The sequence below is a fragment of the Ammospiza nelsoni genome, chromosome 21, assembly GCF_027579445.1.
Source record: "Ammospiza nelsoni isolate bAmmNel1 chromosome 21, bAmmNel1.pri, whole genome shotgun sequence".
NCBI classification, from domain to species: domain Eukaryota; kingdom Metazoa; phylum Chordata; class Aves; order Passeriformes; family Passerellidae; genus Ammospiza; species Ammospiza nelsoni.
The window spans coordinates 5,524,119-5,536,312 of NC_080653.1; the positions used below are offsets into that span (position 1 = coordinate 5,524,119).

Genomic DNA, 12,194 nt, shown 5'->3' on the forward strand with positions numbered 1-12,194 from the left:
CACACCTCAGATGCAAGATGATTCTTTAACATGGGATATTTGCAAATTGAATATGCAGGAAAGCCACCAGTCCATTCCTTCTGCCCTCTGGCTCCTGCATTTTTGTGTGTTGGAGGTCATTGGTATATATTTTGTCTGAATTAACCAGGTTGATATTTAGTGCAAGATATTAGTTCCTCCAGATTGTCTCACAGCTTGAACCTTTGTTATCCCATGTTCTGTGCATTTTACAGGGTTCTTGGAGACAATTACCATACTAATACATTTTAAAACAGTCATTGACTGGGAAGATGCCAAGTGCCTAAATGTTCTGTTTCTAGCCAGGCACTGCATCCTCAGTTGTTAGTTTATATTGTTTACTAAAGGAGATGTTTAGGTGCAGGTTTTCCATGGCAACAATCTCTGTATGAGGTACTTGGGAATGATGGATGTGTGTGTTTTTTATACAACCCAAAGTAAAATATTGCTGGTTGTCACACTGCTGTAGCAAGTACCTGAGAGTCCAAACCAGCTGCATTTTGTCAATATCTCTTATTTTTCTTTATTTTTCTACCTGTGTTTTGTACCTAAATATTCCAGGGTATAGCACTTCCTTGCACAGAATTACATTTAATACAGATTCCATTAAAATGGGAATCTTTAGCTTTTTTGTGGTTTACTCTGTTTCTAAAAAAGGCTGTTTTCTTAGCATACCCTTGCATAAGTAATTAACATATTAATCCAGGGTATTGCTTGTTTTAAATTTTTTCTGGTCCTTTTCATACTGAGAAGTGATATAAATTGTCATTTATTCCTGCTGTAAAAGCTCCTCTGCTCCAGACCCAAAATGTTACCAGTCACAGAGTTAAGGAAAGGTTGAATTGCAGTGGATTTGCAGAGACAGAAGGACGGAGTGACAAAACCAGGGAAGGCAGAAGGATGTCTTGGGGTTTGGCAGCTCCTCCCCTTGCCTGTGACCACTTGGAAAACTCTCAGCCCTGATGCTGAGTCTCCTCCCAGCACCAAGGGCTCTCTGGCTCACTGGTTTCATTTAGAGATCCCTCTCCAGCCTGACCTGATGCACTAAAAATTCCACCTCCTTGAAGTCACTGTGTCTTGCTCAGTGTTGAGCTGCAGCTTGAAAAGCTGCTGGAGCTCCTGGCCTGGTGTAGCTGACCCTCCTCAAAATGTGAAACTTCAGGCCCTGGGACTATGTAGTACATCCCCACAATGAGATTTCAACATGTGTTGTAAATTATCAAAACCTCCAATATCTTTAGTATTTGTAGGATTTTCCTGGTCACATCAAGCAGGATTTTCCTGAAGCACTGTCTGCTATCTAAAGCAAAGTCAGTGCTTCCTATAGTTCCAGAAAATAACTGGAATTTGGCAAGGCAAGACACGCCAGAAAAAAACTACTGAAACTTGCCCTGTATCTATTCCAGGTGAAAAAAAAATGGTTGTAGCTAAAACAGACATTTCATTTTTATTTTTAACACAACTGAATGACTGCACAGCCACTGATGACAAAAGACACGAGACCTTTATAAGAAGCCTCTTGTTCCATCAATATCCCAGAGAGTGCAAATTCCACACTGAGCAGCAGCTCCTGGGGTCCATTAAGAGCTGCTCCTTGAGGGTGGCTGTTCCTGCAGGAGATTCCTGTCTCAGCAGTGCTGAGGATGCTGGGCTGTGGTGGCAAACAGCAGGAACAGGGCCTTGAGAGGGCTGTGGGTTGGTAACCTGGCTGTCCACTTTGTCACTGCTCCTTAACAGCTGTGCTGATGGCAGGGCTGAAATGTCAGCAGTGTGAGAGCTGCACAGGGCTGGGTAGGAAATCCTTTAAAAATGGCAGAATAAAGTCCCACAGAGCCCCACCATGCTGCTGTTGGCATCTGAAGAAACCTCATTTAAATCACTGAGATGACTCAGCCCATGGATTTGCTGTGCTGCATCATTTTGGGGTTTGTTCAGCTCTGTGATACCCACACACTGACTTTATAGGGAAGACAGCACAGGGAGCAGGTTCCCAATTGTGTTTCCCCAGCCCTGCCTCCATGCCCCATAGCTGGGCTGCTGCATTTTAAACAGCTTTGCTAAAATTATCTAAGTTCCAGCAACCCTCCCCTGCCTTCCTCCTGCATCCAAAGAGCAGCCCCAGAGTGGGTGTCGGATCTTGAATTCCCTTCTCCCCTGAAGGCAGCCTCTCCTGGACATAAAGTCCTATTTTTCTTTTTCATGTCATCTATTCCTTTCCTTTTCAAAGTAGATTCTCTGTCTTTGAGGTGATACGTCCTTGTGTTATTTCTGTTTCCCGTGACCTTTGGGATTCTGTGCCAGTTTTAACACCAAAAATGAACTGAAGCACAGTTAGCCTGAATTTATCCATGGAAGTTGCAAGCCAATAAGTTCTGTTCTTTGCTTAGATCAGGTGTGCCTGCCCTAAGCAAAGAAATTATTGCAATTTATGTGGCTTCTGCAAGCACCATAACTGCATCAATTATGTATCAATACATTTTAGGCCTCCTGAAGCATTTACCCCGTAGTGATGAGCACTTTGGTGGGAGCTGGGTAAGGTCCAAGTGTGTGACATTGCATTCTGGATGGTGGCAGGGGGTTTGGTTCAGCCTTTGGGGCCACCCTGGGTGGGGCAGAGCAGCTGGGGTGGCCTCAATGCTCCCTCTCTGCTCAGTAATGCTTGTAAAACCTCTGGTACAGCTGTTGAGGTGCTGTAGGAGCCTTCCAGTCAACAACAGCTTCTTCAGTCTGCTCTTTTTATCATGTAGATAAGGTTATCAAGAACTGTCCTATTAAGAATACAGTGTGTGCCAAAGCATCCTGCTTGTTTATTCAATCTCCCTGAAAATTTCAGCTGCCCCATTTTTTTATTTTTTTTTTTTAATACCTTCATCCCAATTTCTTCCCTGAGCTCATGACAGTGACATTGCAAGCAGCCAAATTGGGACCCACTGAATTCTGTCATGCTTGGCACTCTGTAAACAAAGGATGAGCGAGGTATAATTGTGTTTACGTTTAATTGGTTATAGTTTGTTTTCTAATATATGTAAATTAGGTATGAGTCATTAACCCTCACTTGTGCGCTGCTGTATATATGGAATAATTTGAAGATGATTTTCAAAGCCTGCAGAAAAAAAAACCAATGTAAATAATTAAATCCATGTTCTCTCTTTTAAAGCAACTGGAAGAAAAACTGAAAGGACAGGCTGATTATGAAGAGGTTAAGAAAGAATTAAAGTAAGTGTTAAATGCTTACATAATTTTTTCACAAACTCTGGTTGAACAGTGCTTGTTAAATGAAGCCACAAATCTGTGTTCTTGGAACAATAAAAAATTCAGTCAAAACCACAAAGACGAGGAAATTGGGAATATTGGCAGAAATTGCATCCAGAACCAGTGGAACTGCTATATCTGAGAGTGCTCTTTTTTGTTGCAGCAGAGGATCACAATAGCAAATAAAACACGTCCACAAATAAAAGCCACTGAAACTATTGTCCACAAAGGGAAAAAAGTTTCAAAATCTGTGGTATTTTAGGTGGACCAGTCTTTAAAAGTCTCCAGCCAACAGCTGAGGGTCATATGGACCAAAAATGACATGCAGAGCCTTTGGCCATGGTACCTTTTCTCTGCTCCTGCCAGCCAGTGCTCAGCACTTACCAGTTTAATGCTGGGCTTGTTTCACTGTATATTTTTGCTAATATATTGTGGTTTTAAACTAAAGCCACAAACAGCCTCTTCCTATTTCAAGGGATTTTCTTAAGAGACTTAAAAGAGCCTCATTTTAAACTATAACAAGATAAGCTGTCAGGTTCAGAAGAGAACTTTTCTGACTGGAAATATGTTTAGTGTCAAGGTTTAAATAACTGCGAGAAACTCCCATCTCTTCTTTCATCATTCTGGCATTTCTGTGTGTGTTTTAAAAAGGCTGAAATAACCCATTCCCTGGTTTAATGAGGTATTTCAGATGAGGCTGGTAGTCATGTGCTTTTGTTTACACATCCCTGGAGAATATGGAAAGCAGATTTGGATTTGCAAGCCCCACAACTGCCCAGCCCCTGGTGCTGATTTATTCAAGCCACGCTGGCTGAGGTTCTGGTTCACCACCAGCTGCAGCACACCCTGATGCAGGGGTATAATTTTCACTGGAATTAAATGAATTGACCATTTATTTGGTTATTTTACCTGATTATTACCTGGGCTCAAAATAGCATCATCATTTAGTGATTAGGGGTAAATACATCCACGTCCTCTCCTGAGTTAAGGGAACAGCTTCAGGTTTTAGCCAGTTTGTGTCCTCATGTGTAAAGCAGTGAATGCAAATAAGGCTACAACTTTCCAGCTTCTTGCATAAGATATTAAATGTAAATGTGCTGAAACAACAAATGAGTTTGGAATCCTACCTGCTTTAATGCAAAGGTTTAATACAACAGGACCAGGACTTTAAAGCCAGACTTAAGGTGCCAAGAACTCAATATATTCATTGAATATTCTCACTTACTTTGCATTTATACTTTAAATACTAACCCTGTATTCCTGGTGATAATACCAATATTTTAATTTTTTTTTTCTTTTTACAACACTGACTTACATGAGAGCAGGGGTGGTAAGGCAGATCAGAGAAATTGTGACACAGGAGGCTTCACATGGTGCTTCTGCTGAGGATGAGCCTGCAGAGAAATAAATGGGAGACTCTGCTGGAAGTGGCACTGGTTGGGTGCCAGTAAATTAACCCTGTTTTCCCAGCTGTTCCAGCTTTTATATCCCTAATTTGTGGATTGATAGCTGGCTTGTTAAGGGTCTGAGGGTTGAGACCCTCTGAGAGAGCACTGAGGATGTTAGCAGTGCTGCATCCTCCAAGCAGCTGCTCACACCATTCCCATGCTCCACGTAATCCAGGTGCTGTGCTGAGGGCTCTGAGTGCATCCCCTGGCAGTGACAGTCTGATCTGAACTGAGACTTGCTGTAAATGAGGCTGGAAAAATCTGCTGCTCTAAATCTGAAGCCCTCACACTGAATCTTGCTGCACCTGCCTTGTGCCCTGCAACACTGACAGAAATGAGCTGCTCGTAACATTTGCACCTAGAGAAAAGAGATCTTGTCAGTGCAGCAGGAATAGAATGAATTTTTAAGGTGTTTTGGCACTGATGTATTTTCTTTAACCCTTTCTGGGGTGTTAAAGGCAAGCTGGGCTGAGGGTCTCAATATCAGCCCAACTCCTGACTGGAGGAACTTAGCTGGGCCCATGTCAAGATCTGGGATGGGAGAATTCTTCACTTTCTGCCTTCTGCTTAGAAGCCTTTTGTGCCCAATGGCTTCTAAACCTATTTTTGAGATCTGAGAGCTCTGTGTGTGCCTTCAGCTCCCTCTCAAGTAGCACGACAGGGCTGACCCTGCTGCCTTTGCAGTCAGGATCAGACAAACAGAAAGTCAAGCTGTCCCAATGCACACTTTGCTTTACAGTCAGATCTTTCAAGTCTTCTTAGATGTGCAGATTCAAGTCACAAGATCATTTCTTTAAAAAGCAGGTAACTGATCTTGAGCCACAGATTGAGTCAAGATCTCATGGGCAAAGATATTCGTGGAATCCAAAGAAGAAACGTTGTGCTTCCTCATTTTCCTGAGGAGAATGTGTCTTTTGTGACACATTTGGAGAGTCATTTTTGACATGTTTAACTTTTACATTCTTTTAAAAATGAACCTGCTGGAGTGAATATTCCTCTTAGGGCAATTAGAGGTGCCATCAGCTTGATTTTTAGTATATTTTGTGTTTCAACTATGTAGGAAATTACCTGTGAAATTGTCAGAAAGTTAATTCAGTTAGCAAAGAATCCCCTTCAGGTAGGCAGAGGTCAGTAGGTTTTCAGCCAAGGTTTGAATACACATTTCCTGCACCAATCTCACTGGAAACTCAGGATCCTCCCTGAAGGTCCCAGCAGGCAGCAGATGCTCACAACCAAAATGCTTCACCTGTGCAAGAGAGGGATGACAGGATCAGGCTTTAGAGGCAGGATTTTGGTGTGGAGAACCAAATGTAACCATCACCAGGTTCATGCTTCCACCCATTGTCAGCCTGGTTCTGGGGCAGCACTGTGTGCTCAGGGCACCTCTCACATCTGCTCCTTTTGGGAGAGAGCAGCTTTTTCTGATTTGGCCATATCCAGGAGGAAGGAAGGTGTTTGGAATGCTGCTGGATTGCTCCCCGTGGCAAACCCACGTGTGGTAAGTGGGGTCACAACTGCTCTGAGCTGAAATGGGATTTCCCATGGGATGTTTGCCACCTGATAATTTACTGTTCAAACTGGGTTTGAAATTCAGATGAGTCTCCTCATTTGGGCATCATGAGGATGTGCATTAGGGTTGGCTGGTCCTCCAGAGGCCATTCCCTGCAGAATTCATGGGAACAGAGACCTGGCTGGGGTTTTTGCCTGGATGAGTCTCTGTGCATTTATCTCCCCCAGCACCTTGGAGTCCTGGGATGCAGAGCTGTGCCTAGAAACACTTTGTCTTTTGGGGATTTGCCACCTGAGTCACACCTCTGGGATGTCAAAGTGGTGTCAAGGTCTCTGAGAATTCAAGCCATTAGTCCATATCCTGTCCCCTTGACTGGGACAAATCCACTGGTAGCACAAAAAAGTTGAGTTTGTACTTGGCTGAGCTGTTGTGCCCACATAAAGTCTTCACAACATCACTTTATGTGCTGTGTATGGGGTGATGGCTCCACCTCACAGCCAGGCAGGAGGTGACACTGAGTGATGCCATGTAATGAAATTGATTGCCAGAAAATTGTGGTTTCATTAATTACTGTATTTCAGGGATGCCTGTCAGAATTAACCCTGTGTGCAATGAGTATGCACAGATGCAAGATACATCAGGTCTCTTTCTCAGAATGACTTTTTTCCCTTTGAGTTTGCTATAACTTTTGAGTGATCTTGAATGGCCCAGAGACCTGATTTCCAGAGTCACTTAATGCACATCTAACTCTGGATTAATCCAGGGACAGGTTCAGGCAGTTAATGAGTGCCTGGCTAACTCCTCATGGCATCCAGAACCAGTTCCTGTGTCTTAATACTGAACTTCTGCCCTTTTTTCCTCTCAGTTTCCACATTTCATGGAATCACTGAATGTTTTGGGCTGGAAGGGACATTAAGGCTCATCCAGTGCCACCCCCTGCCATGGGCAGGGACACCATCGCTACCCCAGGTTACTCCCAGCTCCATCCAGCCTGGCCTTGGACATTCCAGAGATCCAGGGGCAATTCCAAAACCTTTAATACATGATCCCCAGCATTTAATGCAGTTTAATACATGATTAACCAGATTGTTCCTGCTCACAGAGTTCTTGGTGTTTTACACATGACAAATGCTGTGTAAACACCATCTATATGTGTTTATGCGTTTTTCTTCACCAAATGAATGTTGTCTTTGAACAGTAAGAAGCTGAAATCATTTATTGCTTCAGTCTGAGGCAGTTCATGTCCTGCCTGCAGCAGGCTGGTTTTAAAAAAATTATCCAACAAAGTACAGTAATAAGTCTGGATTCCTGTAAGATTCTGGTTTGCCAGATGACACAGCTCTAACTGAGAGCCTCTGAAGGGAGACATCCTCTGAACCGCTCACTATTTGTATAAAATATTGACAATGAGACTATCAGATTCTGCTCCTAATGTACTTATAAATATTTGGATCTTTCATATTTCTTAAGAAATATTGGGCCATTTTGTCTTCCCTTTGCCATAGAATGAGGGGGTTATTAAAATGAAAAACTGCCTTTTAGCCTGTAGTGCCTTGGTTGGGAGGATTATTTGTGCATATTTTCCTTGCTGGTGAGCTGGAGTTTATTCTGTAAAGTGCTGTACTGTAGTGGTGATTCCCCTGTTTTGCTGCTTTGCTACAACTTCCTCATTCCCTTCCAGCTTCACAGACAAATTTATATTGTTTCTGACAGCTTAAAATGTTATATCCTTATTAACCTTTAAATTTACACTTTAAACTGGCCTGGTGGGATTGCATATGGAATGATTTAGATGATGCTCGAGAAAATTTTCTTATCCAATAACTGATTTGAGGAGTTATTCTGTATTCATTAGGAGATTGTGTTACTGCAAGGAAAGTTGTCATCACTTGTGGTGTTACTGGAGAACAGGACATGATAATGTTAATGCTCATTAGTGGAGTTGTTCTGAAAAGGAGAAATAGAAAATAATTTCTTTTTTCTGCCTTCTACAGTATATTGAAATCCATGGAGTTTGCACCATCTGAAAGCTCTGGTGCGCAGGTACTGAACTTTTGTTTTCTTACTTATTCAGTAGCTCAGTTGATTAACAAAAATTTTGTCTTGCAATTCCTTGTTGTTGACATTGACAGTTTCCTGTTGATGTTGAGGCTTCTGGGTCCATCCTTGCTTTCCCTGATGTTTTCTTATGTAAAAAGCTGAACTGGATGGTTTGTTTTTTTCTTTGCCTGGTTATTTCATTTAAGTGGTCAAGGACAAAGTGACATTTCAGCTGTGCTGGAGTGGGTAAACCAGAATGTTGTGAAGTTGAGTCTTTTAAAGATGTTGGAGTTGTTGTACAGGCAGCACACTGTGCAAGGACTTCAGCATTTTTAAGTATTTGTTAGCCTTGAAAATTTCTTTTCACAAAAGAAAACAAACCTTGGAGTAGTAAGAAAGCTCTGCTGTTCCAGCAAATTAATCTTACTTCAGTTTAAAGGTTATGAATTAAATTCCTGTTTCTGAAATCCAAACTGAATATTGATATCCTGGGATTAATTTTCAATGGGTTTTTTAATGATCCAAGGGTTAGATATTTAGGGGATAGTAAATAGCAGGTTTCTCTTACTGATGTTATTTTGAACAAACTGTTTCTGCTGAAATGCAGCCTGTCAAGGAAATGCTTAGCTTGGGTCCGTTGACCTAGAAGGAATAATATAATCTTAACTCTTGTTTTAATCAGATTAAAAGAAGTCAAACTGAAAGTGTGCCAGGGCCATTTAAAAATAAGTAGGATTAAGAAAACATTCCGTTACACATCTCAAAATAATGCAGAATTGATGAACGATTTACAATGAAAATTAAACAGTGAATCTGTTCCGTGGCTCCCACCAGAGCCTGGAGTGATTCCTGCTGCTCTGTGCCCAGCAAACTCCCTCACTGCCCTTAGAAACCAGTCAAACATTTGGTTTTTTGTTAATTTTTTTCCCTCTGAAATCCCTTTGAGTGCCTGAATGATATTCTCAGTGCTTTGAGAAACAAACCTCCCCCTTTGGTTTCCTTTAGGATGCATCCAAGCCGCTGGAGGTGCTGCTGCTGGAGAAGAACCGCTCGCTGCAGTCGGAGAACGCCACGCTGCACATCACCAACAGCGACCTGAGCGGTAGGTCCACCCAAATCCTGCCTCTCCTGGGTGCCTCTGCTGGCCTGTGCTGGGAGGGAGGGCTGAGTGAGAGCTGAGTGGCTGAGCTCATGCATGGCAGGAGGATTGAGGAGCAACAGGAGCGCTGCGTAACGTTGGATTTCTGTAGTTTTGTAGGCTGGATATTGAAGTAAGAGTTAGAGAGGCTATTAAGGAAGAGGCATTACAGGCTGTACCAGTGTTTGAGGCTGTCTTGTGTTTTGGGAACAAATCCATCTCCTTCCCCCACACACAGTGTTATGCATGTAGATCACAGTCTCCCTGTCTGATACACTTGGATATACCACCAGCAGGTCAGCTTGGGAAAACAAAATCCATTCTTCCCAGCGAAGTGTGTTTGCTGTTTGGCTTTCCTAATGTGGGCTTTTACATCTTGTGTGCACATTTTTTCAATGGCAAGTCATGGAATTTCCAGATTCTTGAATGATGGTTTTTGCAGCTGGAAGAAAGTTAAAAGTTGCCACTGGCCCTGGGATTACTGAATTCTGAAGTGTTTTATGACTTTTAACTGAGCGATCTTGGTGCATCCACCTAATGGTTATTCCTTTATTCAAATTGGTTTGTTCCAAAATGTAAATGTTTGCTGCATTTGGGTTCAGTCAGGTCCAATGAGTCATATCTTGAATGAGAGACAACAGAGAGACTTGCTGTCTGTAACTGGATTTATTTAACTGTATCACTGCACTTCATGTAACTGTTCTAGTGTTAATGTCTGTAAGGGGGATTCTCCAGGCTGCAACATACAAGAAAGGTGCAAACATGAAATGCATGTTGTTTGTTTTGGGGGCCTTGTTTGGCTTAAAAATTTTCAATTATGAAACAAACAAAAAAATTAAAAAATAAAAAAACCCAACAAATGAAAACAAACCAAAAACAAACAAAAACCAAAACTCCCACCGCCACTCCATTGGCCCGTGTCAATCTGCACTTTTTCCCTTTGCGGGGCAAACTTTGCATTTTTTTATCTTGGTTTTTCCCTCTTTGACCCCCCATAATGCATTATGTTTGACCTTCCTTGTAGGGTCAGCCAGGAGAAAAGGGAAAGACCAGCCTGAGAGTCAGCGTCCTGCAACCTTGCCGGCCTCCCCTCCTTCCCAGTTGCTCCGCAACGCGGGGGAGCAGGCTTCCAATACTAATGGTACACACCAGTTCTCACCAACGGGTTTAAGTCAAGACTTTTTCAGCTCATCCCTGGCGAGCCCCAGCTTACCCCTGGCCTCCACAGGAAAATTTGCACTAAACTCTCTCCTCCAGCGACAGCTAATGCAGTCCTTCTACTCCAAGGCAATGCAGGAAGCAGGAAGCACAAGCATGATTTTTCCAACAGGTCCATACAGCACAAACTCCATATCTTCCCAAAGTCCATTACAACAAAGCCCGGATGTAAATGGCATGGCCCCATCTCCCAGCCAGTCAGAAAGTGCTGGGAGCATCTCCGAAGGCGAGGAGATAGACACGGCCGAAATTGCACGTCAGGTGAAAGAGCAGTTGATCAAGCACAATATTGGACAGCGGATATTTGGACATTATGTGTTGGGACTGTCACAAGGGTCTGTGAGTGAGATCCTGGCCCGGCCAAAGCCATGGAATAAACTGACTGTGAGAGGCAAGGAGCCATTTCATAAGATGAAGCAGTTCCTGTCGGACGAGCAGAACATCCTGGCTCTTCGCAGCATCCAGGGCAGACAAAGAGGTAAGAGCTCCCCAGCCCCCCCTGCTCCTCTTGGCTCCAAACATTCCAAACCAGGAGCTTCTCCATCCGGGGCTGTTTGTGCACTGCTGCTGCTGCTCTCACCCACGTCAGGTGCCAGGTGCAGCAAGTTCAGCTCTGCAGCACTCAGGCAGGTTCGTATCTGTGCTTGTGCTTTTTTTAGCCACTGGTTGGTGCCTGTCAGCAGGAGTGAGCAGCAGGGACACTCACAGCCCTCACTTGTCGCCCCCTCCGTGCCACAGCTCAGCACGGAGCCAAAAGGGTCAGCAGCTACTCGGGGTATCAGCCCTCAGAAAAACTTGGGGGTTTTTATTTGAGGTTATTTACTGAGACCAGGCTTTTGTGGTGTCTTGTGTGATTATGTTTTTTCCCCCAAAGTGTTCTGACAAAATAGGGCAGGTGATGCATGAGATGAGTAATTAAAACACAATCCCAGTTTAAAGCAGCTTTGCATATTTAAGGCAGTGATTTTAAGAAGTAACATGCATTTCATTGTGATTCATCTTAAGGCTGAGATTTACATTTAGAGAAACTGAAAAGTAAGTTGTTTACAGTGAAGAAATATTGGACAGGACAGGCAGGGTTTTCCTAGATTTTGTTTAATTGGAAGCACACACTGTTAGATTTATAATCTGTTCTTCCTTTTGATGATTGTACTTGAGGGGATTATCTGCCCATCTTTAACCTCTTCATTTTTGGTATCTCTAGACATTTATTTATATCTGTCTAATCTCCTTTCCGAACATAGCTGTAATCTTTATTAACAAATCAGCCAGCCTTGCTTCTTCCCAAGTAGCCAGTTCCTCCTGCTCAGGGGCCCGAGGGGCCAGGAGAGCTCAGGGCCAGGCTGCCAGCTCCTCATGTCACACAGCCCGTGATGTCAGAGCAACCATCCCCTGATTGTTTTGTTCTTACCAAACTTGTTTTTCAACAGAGAATCCAGGCCAGAACCTGAACAGACTATTTCAGGAAGTACCGAAACGAAGAAATGGGGCTGAAGGTACGTCACAGGCAGGTGTTTTTCTTTGCAGTCAATCCCTAGGAAGTGGAGTGTGCTTTAGCTGTGTGTTTCCT

General features: G+C 43.1%; 1 protein-coding gene across 7 annotated transcripts in view; it reads left to right on the forward strand.

Moving 5' to 3' along the window:
• Nucleotides 1-12,194, forward strand: part of CUX1 (cut like homeobox 1) — a 272,558-nt gene that overhangs the window by 187,975 nt on the left and 72,389 nt on the right. For 3 of the 7 annotated variants that reach the window (XM_059487084.1, XM_059487086.1, XM_059487089.1), the window contains exons 12-16: nt 3,176-3,234; nt 8,223-8,271; nt 9,274-9,370; nt 10,431-11,102; nt 12,055-12,120. In XM_059487084.1, coding sequence (XP_059343067.1) covers nt 3,176-3,234; nt 8,223-8,271; nt 9,274-9,370; nt 10,431-11,102; nt 12,055-12,120 — 943 coding nt within the window. The remainder of the gene's footprint in view (nt 1-3,175; nt 3,235-8,222; nt 8,272-9,273; nt 9,371-10,430; nt 11,103-12,054; nt 12,121-12,194) is intronic. The other 4 variants (XM_059487087.1, XM_059487091.1, XM_059487088.1 and 1 more) reach the window with 3 other exon arrangements.